This window comes from Athene noctua, chromosome Z, assembly GCF_965140245.1.
Source record: "Athene noctua chromosome Z, bAthNoc1.hap1.1, whole genome shotgun sequence".
Classification (NCBI taxonomy): Eukaryota; Metazoa; Chordata; class Aves; order Strigiformes; family Strigidae; genus Athene; species Athene noctua.
In genome coordinates, this window is record NC_134077.1 from 89,643,369 (window position 1) to 89,660,863 (window position 17,495).

A 17,495-nucleotide genomic window follows, 5' to 3' on the forward strand; every position below is an offset into this window, starting at 1 on the left:
AGGGTATTATGTTCATATGGCCTTTAAAAGAGTTCCTCTTTTTTATTAAAACTTCAACTCTGTATGTTCAAACAGATGGTTTTATTTTCTCCTCAGTACTACTCATATTTCCATTTAATATAATTGTGCAGTAGAAATCAAATACAATACTTGCAAGGATAAGAAATAAATAATATGTGACAAAGAGGCTATGAAACACATTATTTCCTATATTAAACGCAAAGACATTTATTTTGTTTCCCCTGAGTAATAGGATCTTGTTTTGGCTGTCAAAATTTTATAGGCTTCCAGAGGAACAAAGACAACTGCAGAAATCTGCATCATATCCGTACGTCCACTGGTTTTCAGTTTTAACTTCCTATTATAAATTCCCATCAACGCTGTTTGCTCTGCTATTTTAAATAGGTCACAATTAAACCCATTGAAAATCTCCATACTGATTGGCTCATAATACAAAATTAGGAATCTCTGGTATTTATAAAGTATAAAAATCTAATGACATCTGCATTTTTACTCAGTCCATATGTACTGCCCACATCATTTTCACTGATGTCCTCGTGATTTCTGTGAAGGTTATATATGCATAAGAGAGAAGTGCTGTAGTTTTACCTGATACGTGTTACTTCCTCACCTTTCACGGACGGAAACTGTAGGGTTTTTGGTTCCACCCATGTCAGATATGAAGAAGATTGTGCCGTACACAACCATGTGCAGAGCAGCTCAAAGCAGAAAATCTGCTGCAAAGCCCACTTGCATACAGGTACCACTCTTCCCAACCTTGCTCCATACCTTGTCTTTCACAGGCCCCTAAAGCCCTGTTCTTATAAACGCTGTCACCAGGCACTCTGCAGAGAGACAGAGCAGAAATAGAAGAGAGAAGGAGATGCCAAGCAGGAAGAAATATAATGGAAGCACATCAGCTAGTGCTGTCATGCAGGAACAGAAACAAAACCAGCATGTCCATCAGAAGGGAGGAGCAAGTTATTCTGGGCCTGCCGGAGTAAGAAAAAAGAGAAGAAGGACGTGTAAGGAAGCAAGGAGGGTGAAGTTCAAGCTTCTGTTATCAGTCCTTTCTTTGTGTCTTTATACGCCTCAAAGTCATTACAATAGACATGTAGGTCTTGAAGTATTTCAAAGCTTACATTAATGAGAAAGCAAACTTTCAATAAACATCCATAATTAAGTTTTAAAATTTTATATTTCTAAAACATTTGGCCCTTAGCAGCACATTATCGATCTAACTGAAAACTTGCTTGCATTAATGCAAGGATCTGGGCAATATAATGAACTGCTAGGCAGGAAGTGACACTGGATATTATAATCTGTAATCCATATGGGCTACTTCACACTAACGTGCCTTACCGGCACTTCAGAAAGACGTAACAGGACTTTCCAGGGCTTTCTAGTAGTAAGCCAAGTGACTGAGACACTTTCTCCCTTCTTCCTAGCACTTCTAAAAAGCCAGATTTCAACAATGGACTACAGATAAGAAAACACAATGGAAGAGCGATTGTAACTACAACATAAATATTGCAAATTATCTGCTACAGATTGCAATCTGGACAGAAATCTCAAAAAAGGTGCAAAGGCATAAATATTAATTACATGAAACCAAGCCTGGAATTCTTTAATTTCCAGGTATAAATGGGAGAATAAATTATACTAAAGTTATTGAGTCCTAATTATTCCCAGACATGAATAACTGTTTTTTTCATCACGCAGTCACTAAACCAGCAGGTATCAATGCTATTTTAAGCATATTTTCGATAGATAAGATGAAGATCATAGAAGATTGGTTGCAGGCAATAATCGTGGCTCAAGAGATCACAAACTGACTGAATTTAAATTAAATGGAAGGATAAAAGCAAGTCTGAAACTCAGATTCTTTATTTCAAAGGGAGGAAATTATAAACTAGGGGAAATAAAGACATGTGCACATGAATGTAGAGGAGAAATCAAATTTAAGTCAAATGTGCAAAAACCAAAACTCATATTTCAAGTTAGCTGGACAGCAAATTGGTGGGAATACGACCTCAAAATAGATTTTCCTTACCAAGTACTTTCATTTAATGTCCAAAAGTTACCTTCATTTCAGCATGTTACTCCAAAGCCTGTTTTTCTTCTTGCCCTCAACTCCGCTGCACAAATGCAGCTCCTCGAAATACTAAGTCCTTCTATTCAAGTTTAGATATATGCCATATCCACATTAGGTGTTCCATGAACACAATATCTTTCTTAGGAACCCATGAATATTTAAAGATAATAAATTAAAAGTATCATAATTTAAATCTCAGTTTGCATTTGAATGTATCTTTAGAATAGAATGGAAGTTGGTCATATTCTGGAGAAAGAAAAGAGAAAGGAAGCCTTCTGGACATGTAAGAGGATGGTATACCGGGGTAAAAGTGTGAAATATTAATATTAAAATACATCAGTGAAGGTGATTTAATTACTTTGTAGCTAAAAATGTACTTAATCAAATCTGCATCACTTCGGTTTACATTCACTTTGCAATAATATTTTCCTAAAAAAAATCAGCTACTGATTTTGATGAACACACTATTGCCTCGGATTTTAAAAACAAATTTAAGATTTTTTAAAATTATTAATTACATAAAGATACTAAAAATATATTTTATTGGCAAATGCCATTGGATTTGAGAACCTATTTAAGGGTCTCTGGCAAGTTTCTGACTAAATGAAAATATTAAGCCAATGAATTTGAATATGTCACAAAAAAACCAAAACTCAAAGCTCTAATCTCTATTTAGTTTTAACCATAGGAAATTAAAAAATAGGCCAATTAGTCTACACATGTCTTTACATTCTTGCTCTCTCTCTCTAAAATTATATCAATAAAGCCAAATAAAACCTTTCACTGATACGTAAAATGTGTATAATTTCATGGCTTTTAAGTTTCTTCGGCTGATGTCTTATCACTTATAAGAGTAGCCGTTTCTTCATCTAAAAGAGATGAAGGATTAAGATAGGCTAGTAATGCCCGATTAAACTAGCTTAACATTTCTGTAAACAAAGGAACACGAAAAAGGTTTAAAAGGTATCGGGACAATCCACATTTAATAGACTTACTGCAAATAATTTCTGAGAAATACCACACTGGAAATCGAAGCAAAAAATCATAAGAGATAAACTGAAAACCAGCTGTCTGGATCAAGTTATAACATAAAACCACCTGCCTCCACTAGAGCTGGCAATCAAAGATGCCAAGTTCCAAAGAATTTGCCTCTTTTCACACACCATTTTGCCATCTTCTCTCTCAAACCATGCTCATCCTCGATCCCGATAAATGGATACAATTTCATTACAGTACTTGACAAATAACTGTTCTAATACAGTACGAAAACAAAAATGTTAATTCCTTACTTCACAAATAGATTGTTACATACGAAATATTTTAAAGATTTATAACTCTGTTAAAGCTTGTTATAGACTATCTATATTTTCCTGACAGAAGTAGGTCATCTATGTAAAGTTTTCTGAGGTTCTAGCATTGTTTCATTATTTTCTGTGATTTTTTCCTCTCCTATCTAGTAGGATTGATTACAGCAGTTCTTACAAAATAAAAGTAACAAAATCAAACAAACAAACAGAACCAACAAACAAGCAAACCAAAACTCACATTTCCCTGTGGGTGGACTAAGTAAACACAAACACTTCTTTTCACCTCTGGGATAACAATCCCAACTGAATGCCCTAGATTAAATTATTTTGCTATTATGAAACGTGCTGGTTTGGTGCCGGTTTGGTGATTCCCGGAGGGCAGAGGCAACAGACACCAAAAAATAAGAAACACATTGCTATAACTGTGTTTCAGCTAAGAAAAAAAAATCTCCTTCTTCTTCTCCCTTTCCCTCTGTACTCCAGCATGGGTTTTTTATGATACTCAGCAAACTGGGTATCACTGTCAAGGCTACCAATTAAAGCTGTCTTTTAACTTAAGATATGTATAAATACAGACTTCCACTCTCAGTTGTGGGAGGGCAGCAAAGGTATCAGAATTTAATATAAGTTCCAAGCAGGAAAAGCCACTTGACACTAAGAACTTGCCTACCATTATAAACCTCCCAAAATAGCTATTCTGTAGAATCTTTTCCAGAGTGGTTATTTCAGTGTGAACTGCTTTGTGAACACTTTAATTTCAAAGGAAAAGTGCCTTTTTCTGACTGAGTGTGGTAGAAATCTGGTATATTCAAATATTTAGAAGACAGAAGTCTCTTTCAAGAAAAGACTCTTTACATGTGAGCTCAAATACAACAAACTATTCCATAATAATGGTTTTGGTAACGATACAAGTATAAATTTTGCTTGAGTTGATTAATAATACCAAATAATAGGCTATGACATGTTTGCAAAATGGAAAAAAAAAAAAATCCTATGTAACTTCGAAACGCTGAGTCCCTATTTTGCTTTAGCCTGCTGACTTCACTGTTGTCACTTTACTGTTTGGCTGCCTGCAGTCTATAACCACAGATTGTCTAGAACAGTCTGATTCTGCAGAAAACTAGCAAGAAAGACTGGAGGCAAATCAATGCTTGCCTCCCATACCAACCTCTTGAAGTAATATAATATGAAGTACTATACAGTGAAGAGATGAAGACATGAGCATGACAGCCACTGTGAAGAAAGTAATTCTGAGGATTAAATGAGATTAACAAGCACCACTTCTAAACACATTTTATGAGTGCTAAGGGGACAGCTGCTGTGCCTGCAAATCTAACCTTGAATATATTTTGAATAAAAATAAGTCTTCTGTGGGATTCATGAAATACAGAATTTTTATTTTTTTTTTTTCCCCCAAAATGAATTGCACTAAATGTTTGAGGAGCTGCAAGCAGATCCCAATTCTTACTTTGCGTACTTTCATCTTCCTCTGTTCTTTAGAATATACAATAGAACTGTGTACTGAAAATCTGTCCTGATAGATGTGCTGGCACAAAAATACCTAAAGACACGTCTTGTGGCAAAGAAAATTTAAGCAGAGGAATTACTATCTTAATAGACTGAAGGACTCTTCCTTCTCCTGATAACAGTTAAAGTGGGATTTTAGAGAGTCACTTTAATCTCCATGTCTTAGATGTAAAATGGAGTTGACTGAACTTCCCCATCTTTGTGAGGTATTTTGAGCTTGAAAGGAAAATTAAGTTACAAATTTCCAGTTCCCTACCAGTCATCTTTCATCAGTGAATCCTTTCACTGACTCCCATCTCACTGTGTAACTCAGATATATTTCTTGTCATTTCATAAGTCAACATTACTCTGACATTACTTCTTGTTTCCCACCAACACTCCACCCCACTAATATATCAGCTTTATTTTGAACTTCTCATACCCTCACATTATTTGTCTGCGTGCCTTTTCCCCTGCCTTATCTTTCATATGTTCCACATATTCCTCCATATTTCAGCTCCTGTTGAAAAATTATTTCTGCATTTCTTCCAGTGGAATTTCTAGTTGACTTACATTAACATGTATACTGATTCTAAAACTCACAAGAGTATAATTATCATCTGTGTAGACCTGGCAGATCATCACCTCACTCATCCTTTGTGCAAGTCGTACGACCCAAAAATCCATCTTCTGTTTCTGTATTTTTCATGATTCTAAACTTTTAATATTTTCTGTCTGCAAACTACTTTTCACCTCTGTGGAAGGCTATGTTTTAAACAAACAGCTCTGGCACAGAGGAGTGCTCAAAACTCTGCAATGACAAAGCAATTACATACAATCATGCAATTATGTTATGAACGTTTCCATTCTGTACGATATTTTCCTCAAGCTCTGATTCCTCCCTTTGGAAATCAGTATGTCAGACTAACCAACTGTAAAAGGAAAGCACAGAAAATACCACCTCAATAACAAATACCTTTCCAGACTTAAATTCCTTAGAACAATAAGAAATGACTAGGTAGTATTAACTAACTTACCGTACTTTCACAAGACTAAGAAACCAAAATGTTTTGTTTGTTGAATTAGAATCTGATAAGTAATCTTCTGGGTCAGCTCTGATGGACGAACATGTGTCTATATCATGGTCACATTATTGTATGGACTTTCCTATAATCTCCTTTAAACTTCTGACAGTTTGAAGAAGTGGGGGTAAAAGAATGAAGAGTTTGTGGGTTTTTAAATCTGGATTAAACAGTTCCCATTCTAACGTAATTTCAGCATTTGGAGTAAGTTAAACGGAAAAAAGACTGACATGACAATGTTATCCAGTGAATTATGATGGGGTTTCTATACGCATAAGCATAAGATACTCTCCCTTATTATAAATCTTTTTCATCACAATTCTGAGAGTCTGTAATTCAACTGCAGTAATATGGTTAAAACATAAAGCTGTAATTAATAATCTCAGGCCTCTCTCTTCATAGGAAATAATCAAGTATATTGAAAAAAAAAAAAAGTAGCATAATTAAAATAATATCTAACTAAACTGAACATAAAATAAGGCTACTAACCCACAGCATGAACTGTTCCTCTGTGCTTCTTCGAAGTCTTGTTTGACTTAACCATATGTAGAGCATTTTCTTTGAACTGCAGCTCACAAAGCCTTTCAAGAAGAACTGTCATTTCTTCGGTGATGGTGTCCAGGTAAGTTTCATTAATAAACTTCAATGATGAAGAAGGATCAATAGTTCCACTTAGTACATACAAATCTTCTTTTATCATTGAGCACAATGTGGGTACTGAACTTTGGTAACCACGAACCACCTTATCAAAATTTGTTTCACCACAACTAGACAAAACACAGTTCTGCAGAAGATCGCTAACAAATTTATTCTGCATACTTTGATACTTCGTTAAAACTTCTGATTCAGGATAAAGAAAGAAAAGTTGCTGTATACACTGGGTTTTAAACTCCACTTGCTGTTGTAAAGCATTAGTATTTGTTTCTTTTTGACTCTGCAGTCTATTTACTAAAAAGCGTCGAAGATGCAACCTCACATCATCCCAGAGAGATTTCACATCCATAGTTGAGTCATCCTCAATGGCATGAAGGGAAGATGTTAACTCAAAAGATGTCCCGCTTGGAGTACAGGGAAATGAGACGCCACACTGACTAGCGAGATCCAGAAGGAAGTGAAGTATCATTTCTTCTTGATTTTGCTCATTCTTCAGCAAGCTTTGCTAACAAAGGTAAATCAGACAGTATTTTAGAAATGTTTTGTTAATATTGGTTCATAAAATGAACAGCTTCATGCTAAAGTACCAAATGTTTCCAATGCTAATTATCTTACCAGCAAATAAAAGACTCAAAGAAACTGCTATATAACTAACAGAAATAGCAAAGCCTCCTTTCCCATGGATTTATGAACCAATCCATCTCCTTGTCTACCTATTCCAGTAACTCACATTCCTCTTCCTGTCCTTCTCAAACTTTTTTTCTCCATCAGTTCTAACCCACAATTCAAAGGAAGGCTTTGGAAAGCTCACTAGGTAAGCCTTGGCAGCCTGCTTGTTGTGGTCCACACACACAGACATCTTTGAAAGAAAATGGTATGAAAAATTACTCAAGGTTTACACAGATAATGAGAGGATTTGCTCATAAAACCAAGACAGGAATTTATGAAATGAAACACTGTTGCCTCTTATGTTCTGGCTCCACAGACAACCATAAAAAGGCCACTGTAAGGATAAAACAATCTTCCCAGGACCCCTTAAAGAACTAAAACTGAGAACTTTCTAAGAACTGAACAGGCTTAGATCACACTGGGCAGAAGCAGCAGCAGCTGTGCATCCTGTCAAACCAAGAAGCAGGCAGATACATTAACAACACAGCAGCCTCTAAACACATCTCAGCTACAAGGGTTGGAGAAGGAGGAGGAATCCAGTTAATAAAGGAGGTGAAACCACACGGATGCATGTGCTGCTCCTACTTCATCTGGGCCTGAAGAGCTCCCTCCTGGTCCAGGGACAGGATCTCCGACCTTAGACCTGCTCCAGGTTCAAGAGGCCATGCAGCAGGGAGCAGCTCCTCTTGCCACAGCTCAGTGCTTTCTGCTTGGCCCAGAATGACACAAATTTAAACAGTACTCTGCAGCTTTCCTTAATATGTGTGAGATGAATCATTTGCACGAACAAGGCATGTCCAAACTCCCGTGGTCACTGGACGCCAAAATCTCCTTCCTCTCTCAGAAAATAACCCAACTTGTCTGTTATAAACCCAGTTCCCACATCTTCAACATCTTCCCTACTGCAGGTTGGCTTTGGCTGCAGTTCTAGCCCATCAACTTTGTATTTGTAAAGTCCTGCTCTCAATCCCTGACCTGCACCGACTACAGATTTCCCCACCACAGTCAGAAGAAAACTGAAATTGGTGGTACTCTTCATTTCCTGGGTTTCAGGAACCAAGCAGGCAAGCCTCAGCTGAATCAGGATCTAGAAGCCCTCTCACTTGCTCCCCCACCTCCTATCCCTTCTTTCCAACAGAGAAAAGTGTTGTGGCAAATCACTAAGGGTAGTTCTTTCCACTCAAGACCTTTAAAGCCAGGCTGGTAAAGAAACCTTCCACCTTCAGAACTACTGATTTATTTAACCTAAAGTACCTGAGGAAATTACTGGCTTTATTTCTTTTTCCGTTTTGAAAGAGAGAGAAATAAATCAAATTTGAGTATAGTATTGCTTAAATATAGTAATTTCCAACCCAGTTCAATTATTCTACTGTAGCAAGCTTTAATCAGTAGATAACTTATAAAAATATAAAAAATACAAAATTTAGAACAAAAACTTCAGTGGGGGTTCCCCCCCTCCCCCATTCTTTTGAGTCACAACAATTTTCAATATCAGAACTTCTATTCTTTGTTCTGGATGATTCAGAACTGTTGCACTCCTATGGGAGAAAAAAGCTTAACCTTCCTATTGCCCTTTACTCTGGAGTGCTCCATGATGAAAAACAAAAAATAAAAGACTTGCACCACAGTAGCTAATTCTGAACAAAAGAGAGAGAGCATGATTGCCTCCCATAAAGGAAAGTCTTAAAATAACAGACTAGCTATTTTCCTTCCATTTTACATCTTTATTTCAGAATGCTTCCTATGAATTTTTTTACTTAGAAGCAGGAATCACATGTGGATGACAGAATAATAAAGGGAATTATCAGTCAAATATCATGCTATAAAAGCATGTGCGTGCGATACAAATATGTATAACTAGTTAAAATCTTAAATCATACATATCAATATGAATATACATAAGGCTGATCTTTTATTACCTACTGAAATAATCTGCAAAGTTTTGTGTCTCCAAAGAGAATGTGTCTTAGTGTGTAAACTGAAACTCTGATCACTAACCACTGTGTTGAAGAGCTGAGCCTCCACAGGTGGACTTCTGGAGTTTAAAGGTTAATTATTTTTTTTTATGAATCATGCTTAAATATTATATTCTGAATCGAGCAAAACAAGAGAAGCTGTCAAAACAGTGAATGCAACTGATGCCTTTGGATGATGAATCCAAACTGTCTTCCAAGCAAATCCCTACTGATGTTTTTTAAGGTTAAGCAGAAACATTTTTATTCATGAAAGCCAGTGAGACTCTAAGTATTGTTTCAAGCCCTTTGCAACTTAAACTAAAGCATTAAAGAGGTAGCTTGCAGATGCCATCTCAGAATTCGTGTTACTCAGAAAAAGAGCCCCTGAAGTGAACTTTGAAGCTCTGAAAACACAGTGTCATCAAGTCTCTTTGAACACTGCCTATATTGACATACGCTTCTCTATTTGAAAATTAATCTGTAAAAATACTTCAAAAGATCATGCCAAAACTATTCAAGAGAAAAAGATCCAAATTAGTATCCAAAGGTTTTAGAAAAACATGAAAAGTTCTCTTACGAGCACAGAAAGTTAGTGACGGTAATATACAGGAAAACATTTGTGGTCTACCAACTGGACTGCTACCTACTATCATATCAATGAACAAAACCAATACGATAAAGATTTTGTTAAAAAAAGATTTCATCATCAGTTTAGCAGGAACAGAATTTAATGAAGATGCGTTCATGTACATATTCAGATCTTAAATATTTAGAGTGACAAAACAGTACATCAAATGACAAAATTTTACATAATTAACATCTTCAGGCTTCATGAAGAACCTCTCAGCATTTCCATGAGTTCACAAATTCTACACTAACATTAAATCTAAATACAGCATCTCAGGCAAAGCACATACAGAACTTTGCACTATTTTTTAATTGTTCCAGCAGCTTAAAAGATAAACAAAATCCCTACCAAAATAAACACGCATCGTAAGTGATAACAACGTATATATTGTCCTGAAATAGAGGAAGGTTACTGTTATTAACGATGCATTGTGTGATACTTAATTAAAAGCTCGCAAGTGAGAAATTAAGTCAACTGAGTAATTAGTTCAATGGATGGAGATAGACATTTAAGCAAGGTCAGACTGTAATAAGTACGTTAATGCTGAATATTATTGAAAATAGTTTACTGCAGAGCTGTTTATGGAGCTAAAGATTATCTACTGCGAGTACAACTTGTTGCAGATGGACTGTCTATGCTAACACACACGCACTTTTCATCTGTAGTCCCATCTACACAACAGGCTGGATTATCTGAGAAGCCACGAGCCTGGAAACTGCGATGCCCCAGTTCCTGAGCTCCACAGATATTTTCCTGATAAGCTGTGCAGAACCGACGTTAAGGCTTCTCACACTTTGCTGCCTGTTTCACAGCCTGACACAGAAACCATTCCCAAGGCCCAACGGGACGCTACATCCCACAGCCAGGCCGCCGTGCAGTCAGCACTCTCCTGGGAAGTGAGGAGCTAGGAAGCACATTTTGTGTAAGATACACCCGAAGCATTCCAGAGATGGGGACATTTTGGTGTTTCCCAAACAAATGCCGCCACCTGGTGTTCAGGTATATGGCTTGACTAGACCTTGGAGAAGGAAGAGAGCAGGGAATGGACGCAAGTAAGTCCTCATGGCCATGCCCTCTTCTCAGGGGGTTAAGTAAGGATCTAACCAAACTAAGGAATAACCACTTCGACGTCGGCATTTTCTGGGATTCTCTCATTTTTCTGTATCAAATATGACATGCAGCAGTCTCTGACACCCTTGCGTGAGGTGACTATTAACAGCAACATTCATACTGATCACCTGTGTTAGAAGGGCACAAAATCACTTCTTCACCACATGAACATTAAAGACCTGGTGTTCCTGGAGATTAGTTCCTCATTTGACACAGTTTAATATCCAGTGTATTCAAGGGTGACTGAAAGATCAACAACCTTAAGAGTTAAAAACTAAGACACAATCTGATGAATCTTGAGCTCTAGCCAGGAGATTGTCCCAAAGGAGAAAATACTCTACTTCTCCACAGCAGTTTTCCTCTGCCCATACAGCCTAGCCTAAAAATGTTCACGTCCTATCACTAAACCACGACATGGAAGTGTCAAAGAACAATCCACTGGATACGGTTTATTTGGTTTGACATTCACGCACACGTACATCGTTTAAACACTCGTGTACATAGTTTATATATAATCTTGCAGGCTGTTATTTACTGAGGTATCATCCTTCACTTACCTTGCCAATTCAACTTTCCATTTCCATACATATATTTTAAGGTTAACTTTTAATAAAAATTTTGCATGAAAATTCTAAAATGATGGAATTTTTCACTGAAATTAAATTTGATTTCTGGTTACGTCTAGTTGTACAACTTACTAGAACAATGGATGTAGCTCCCACATTTCTAATTAGAAAAAGCAGATGGGAAGTTGTGGGAATACAACGGAAGATTGGTGAGGAGGATTGTAAACACGCTCAAGTGACTTGCAGCTGGGGTGTCAAAAACCACGTATATCATACTAATTGTTGTTTAGTTTTGTGTGCTTGACAGGTAGAATGTCTGCGTTTTGGTAACACAGATGACATAGTAAGAGACTCAGAGGCACTTTATCGAACATCCTTGAGATTCCTGTCCTACGAAAACTGCGCCTGTGAAAATCCCTGATATATACAGGTGAAAGCAGCAGGTTCCAGATATTTTCTTTCTTCTCTTTCTGGCTAGCAAGGTCCGAGCTCTGCAGTGCCTGCATCCCTGCTTGCGCACCTCTGCCCAGGTCCTGCTGTGGAGATCCCCCAGGTCATGAGGTAATGAAAATAAATTTACTCTTTGCATTTCATCCGTGGTTTTGTGGTTGTTCCTGCATCCTGCCTGTCTCAGCTCGCACAGAAGTTAGTGCTTAAATAATGCATAAAGGACGATAACCTGTATTAGAGGAGTTAAATTTATACTGATACAAGCGAAGAACAAGCAGTAACAGCCTTGGTGTAGACAGTAACTTCAGATGTGCTTTACCAACATGTGTTTAGAAACCAGTCCTAGCAGCACTGAACATGTGGTAGAATCAGTGAAAAGATTTTTTCCCAAGTTTGTCTATCTAAGGCAAGATCAAAAGGAAACATAACCCCCTGCTGCAGACATTAAAAATAGTACTAAGCCTTACAGTAAAATTTCTGAACCATCCTCACCATAGTGAAGACTGAAATGATAAAACTAATTAACCTCAACACCCTCCACCCCCATCATATAACCAACTTTCCCAAACATTAAAATCTTTAGTAAATAATTTTTACCAGGGTCCTAAGGAACTTCATCAGCTCTCCATGGTGTGTAGAATAAGGTCTGACAGAACTAAACCCACAGTTGTTTAGCCACTGAAGACAGTCGGTTGTGCTTTGTAGTATTTCGTCGGGACATATTTCATTTACTTCTGATCGCAGGTCCTTAAGACACTGTTCTATGCTAAAAAAAAAAAAAAAAAAAACCAAAACACAAAAACAAAAACCACAGGATTTTTTATCGTGACTTGGAGATAAAAACATCTTATATATTTCACATTTCAAAGAGAAAAACTGCTTCAAATTAATGTAACACCAGTCCTTCTTCTTCATAGATTAAATTACTCTCACAAAATGAGGCCTGAATTTACAGGATTAACATTTAAATATAGTCGAGCTAGAGCTAAAATAAATTTCCTTCAGGCCAGATTCATCCTCAGCAAGAATAAGTACTGCCTCAATTCTCAAATAATCTTGTACTTTTTAATAAAGTAGTTAGTGAATAAGACATCATCCAACCTAAGATCTGGTCCTTGGTGCTTAATTAGCTAAAGCAGAGAATATAAACTGAATCAACTACCATATTCAAAGGTGAATGTGTCATTTTGCTCCTTTAGCAATCAGCAGTTTTTTTATAATACATAACATATATTAACGACTTCTTGAAGACCCACTGACATCACAGAAAATGCTGAAAAGAATCTGAGAGTCAGTTGTGCTGAGAAAGCAGATCTTTTCTTTCTTGTTTTTGTCATTAGAATGCTTGAGAGAAGACAGAGTTTGTTTTCAAGGAGCTGATCCACTCCTTAACATTCATCTAGAATCATAACCCTGTTTATGAAATCAGGTGTGGCTGGTATGGTTATTATAGGGATTTCAGCTGCAAAAATCACAACTGAATATCTGAAATTGTTTTATTTCTATTTGTGTGGACACTTACATCAAAACAAAAAAAAAAAAAAAAGAAAAGAAAAAAACAGGAACAATCAACTCTATCATTTCCTACAAAAACATGTTTTCAGTATTTCAGAACTACTTTTTTTAAAAAAGCAATGCTTAATATTTTATATGGTTTCAGTTAGAAAAATAGTATTGACTAGATCTAGGCAGATCTAGGTTTAATACAAACACAGCCAACAATAAGACTGATGCCAGTTTTGGTTTATTGAAGTGCAAAGTGATTCCCACTGCTATTTCAATTTTATTTTGGAGTATATTAGTCATTCCATTTACATTCTTACAGCTTGCAAGGCATGCAAGGTTTAACACAAATTAAAACATAGTTCTTTCTATTTTTGTAGGGTTACAGGATTAGATGAGACTCAACTCTTTACAGGTATTTCAGTGTCAGATACTTTTGATCATATTTCTATTTTCATGACATCAACCAAACAACAAACTTGCCTATTACACTGCCACTTGCCTCTTTATTTTATAGAGATGAAGTATGCCTGTTTTTTCTTTAACTGCTCTCTAGCATTGTCAAACTTGACTAGTTTTGCCAAAAGAAGACAAGAGAAGAAGATTAGAAAAGAGGACAGAAAGAGGAGAAAAGGAGAACAAGAGCAGAGGGAAGAAAAGAAACTGGAAAACAACCAAATCTTTCAGTGTGTTACAAGCTGTGACAAAAATATCAAACTAAAGACCTTCAGTTTTACAAAAAATAACCAAGGGAAATTATTTTCTTTATTAGTAACCTCGAATAAAGTTTTTAATTTTTTTCTGCATAACTCCTCTGTATGGAAAGATTCATTCTGCATGAAATATCATCTTTTGGGAGATAAAGATTTCTATTAAATATATAATCTGCTTCGAATGTGAGGGTTTTTAAAAAAATCTTAAGCATTACTAACCCGTAACAATTTGTTACAGGAAATCAGTGATGAAAAGCCATTCTGCATATCACCCACTGATGGTACTTTGTCATTTAATTCTGCCTGTAGTAGTCTTCAGGACATGGAAGAAGTATTTATTTGATTTTCTACTGGATTTTCTCATCTATTGAGTGATTTGCATTTTATTCTTTTACAGATGTTATGATTGTACCTTAAATTCCTATGAGCTGTCTCATTCTGATCAACAGCAATAAAGTAAATCAGTGTCATCCACACCTTTGGGAACTAAGTCTGTTAGCTTGAATTGACGTTTAAAAAAACAGGGGGAAAAAATAAGCAAATGATCACACTAAATTGAGTTCAGAGATAAACGGTAGTCTGAATTTTGCTTTTATTTTTAAGTTACCTACAAGAAGCACAAAAGAGAGAAGTATATTTTTTTCTGAGAATGCCATCTAGACATATCATCCATGATAGGTTTCGCTTTGTGCCTTTTGTTTCTTGAAGATATGGTACTAAATAATAACAAGCTGAATATGAAAACTGCAGCAACTACAATTACAGAATGCAAGTACGATCACAAGAATGTAGGTGCAGAGAAAATGTAGTATTTTGAATGTCAGAAAAAAAAACCATAAATTATTTCCAAAACTGTGACTATACAACTTCTTTAAAAAATTACATCAAAATACGTAGGTAATTTTGAACATCTTATTTTCCTATATTTAATTGTATTCATTAAGAATTATGGGTTTATTTGTTTTATGATTAAAAGACATGAGGTAAACCGTTCAAAGTGCATTTACTCTATCAAAATCAAGTCACCACATTTAGCAGGTGTATTATCTTCAGAAATTCCGTAACTACGCTAATGCTAAAATACATAAAAACTCTTAAAACTTAAGAATACGTGGCTGGCCTGTAAAACACTTCTATGAAGTTGATGCAAAAGTCTTAAGACTTCCCTGAGCATGACTGAGCTTAAAATGAAGTGCAGTGAAACAAGTGTCTTCCCATCATCAAAGGACCCCACCAGGAGCACAAAGGAGCTCCATGAAAAACAACCGCCGTCTGCCTGTGGCCCCGCCGGGTTCCAGACGGGATAGCCCAGCCACCAAGGACACCTCTAAACCCGACAAAAGACTGGCATGTATCGTTTCCACTTGTGAAACCTGTTCTCAGGACTACGAAACTAAATGCCTTGTTCATACACCTTGAGTCCTGGGACACCACCAGAGGGTTTTATTGTGGTGTGCTGATGTGTCTCCTCCAAACACGGCCAACAGATTGCCGCATTGTGCATTGTAAAGGGCACGACTGCCGTGACTCTCTGCCAATCTGCTTCCATTACAAACCAGTTTTTACACTCATTTTTGACGTACAAATCTGTGTGTAAGCCAGTAAAGTACAAGCTATGAATACGCTACAGCCTTCTCAAGACGAGGTATTTTGTAATTTGTCCCAACACCGATAAGGGGATTAGGTGGATACATTTCAGTGGCCCTCCCTGTAGGTACAAATCATGATAAGTCTGTTCATTTTATTTAATCCTTTTAGCCCAATAAAGTAAACACTGAATTAGGACTAAAACCGGTTTTGATTGAATAAAAATATTTTCACCCTGTTTACTTACAGCATACTGTAGTTTGTAAACATGGTCTCAAAAACACTGCTAGTTATTTCTTTAAAGATTTTTGTCAACACTTACTATTACAATGACATGGTTAATTATAGGCACTTATTCCTTTACATGAATTACATCATGAAATTAAATATTTAGCATTTGCTTACCTCTGAAAAAAAATTTAATGCGTATTATCTGGCTTTAGAGGGCAATGATTCTAAATAAAAGACTTCAGCCAAGTAAGATTAAAACTATCCTCACTGTGTAGGCTAGTATTTAAAACTTTATATTTCATAGCAGCGTAGGAATAATGAGACTTTGATTTCCTTTTTTAGAAAGGAAATTTGCTGAGATTTTAAAAACTGTAAACAAAAAAATAACATTCTTGTGAAAAATATGCTAAATGTATTTAATGAATTTTATTCTTAAAAATACAATCACAAAAATATATATAAAGTGCTAAATTATTTTTTTTCCTCACGAACAATCGTTTTTCTTTAAAGCATACCTGCAAATATATTTAACTCATTTCAGTGCAGTAAATAAGCTCCTTTTTCGGAACAAATTGAGGCATCGAGCCAGATTATGTCAACTGTCTCTATAAATGTACAATGGGAGCATGAATCGTCTTAAAATCATTTGCAGTCAATGGAAAAATGCAACCATGTCTGTGTGCAACCCCATCTAAATCAGGAATACAAGATCTGCAGTACAACAGGGAAATCAGACAGTTCAGCCCTTAATGCTTTTTTCCTGTTTACTATTGTTGACTGGTTCTGTGCTCTGTATGTATGTTTTTTGAAACGTCCTCTGAAACACTGAACCTTAACGATGCGGTGAGGCATACAACTCGTGTTTTCGGTGCTCAGGTACCAATGTTGAGATGCTGCTGAACCTAACCAGAAGGGGCTTAGTTCCTCTATCAGATGTTAGCCTACTGGTACTGCACTAGAATAGTCTTTGCTGGTCAGATGGAAGGTCTCCAGGCCTCTGACAGCGGTCACCAGGAATTGCCAAAGAAGAGTAAAAGCAGCCAAGATAAAAAAATTGTTAAGATTTCTCAGAATGTTTTCATTGTTTCTACCAGTTTGTGACACAAGGACTTAAATCAGATAGTGGTCTAGTATTTCACAGCCCTCAGTTTATTTTTCTTCCACAGATGACCCCACCTTTCTTTGAACCCATGGAACCACGAAGACATAAACAGAAAAATATAGTCATCAAACTATTAAACAAGGAATGGAATATAAAAGCTCAAAGAAAAAAACTAACGTTTTTCTGTAGCAAAGGAATCTGATAGTTATGCCTGTATGGATATTTTTGTAAACTTTACTGATTGTGATTTTTAAAAAAAATCCCAACCCTGTAGTCCCACACAAGGAGTATCTTGAGCCTTTGTGAGCACATCAATGCTTGTGGTTAGTACTACTGG

At 36.4% G+C, this 17,495-nt stretch overlaps 1 protein-coding gene across 12 annotated transcripts in view; it reads right to left on the bottom strand.

Moving 5' to 3' along the window:
• KIAA0825 (KIAA0825 ortholog) overlaps positions 1-17,495 on the bottom strand; it is a 251,648-nt gene that overhangs the window by 193,004 nt on the left and 41,149 nt on the right. For 11 of the 12 annotated variants that reach the window (XR_012635634.1, XR_012635635.1, XM_074933019.1 and 8 more), the window contains 2 exons: positions 12,620-12,788; positions 6,480-7,149 (listed from right to left, as the gene is read on the bottom strand). Coding sequence is in view for 10 of the 12 variants with exons in the window: in XM_074933019.1 (XP_074789120.1) it covers positions 6,480-7,149; positions 12,620-12,788 (839 nt within the window). In the remaining 2 variants the exon portion in view is untranslated. The remainder of the gene's footprint in view (positions 1-6,479; positions 7,150-12,619; positions 12,789-17,495) is intronic. The other variant, XM_074933023.1, reaches the window with a different exon arrangement.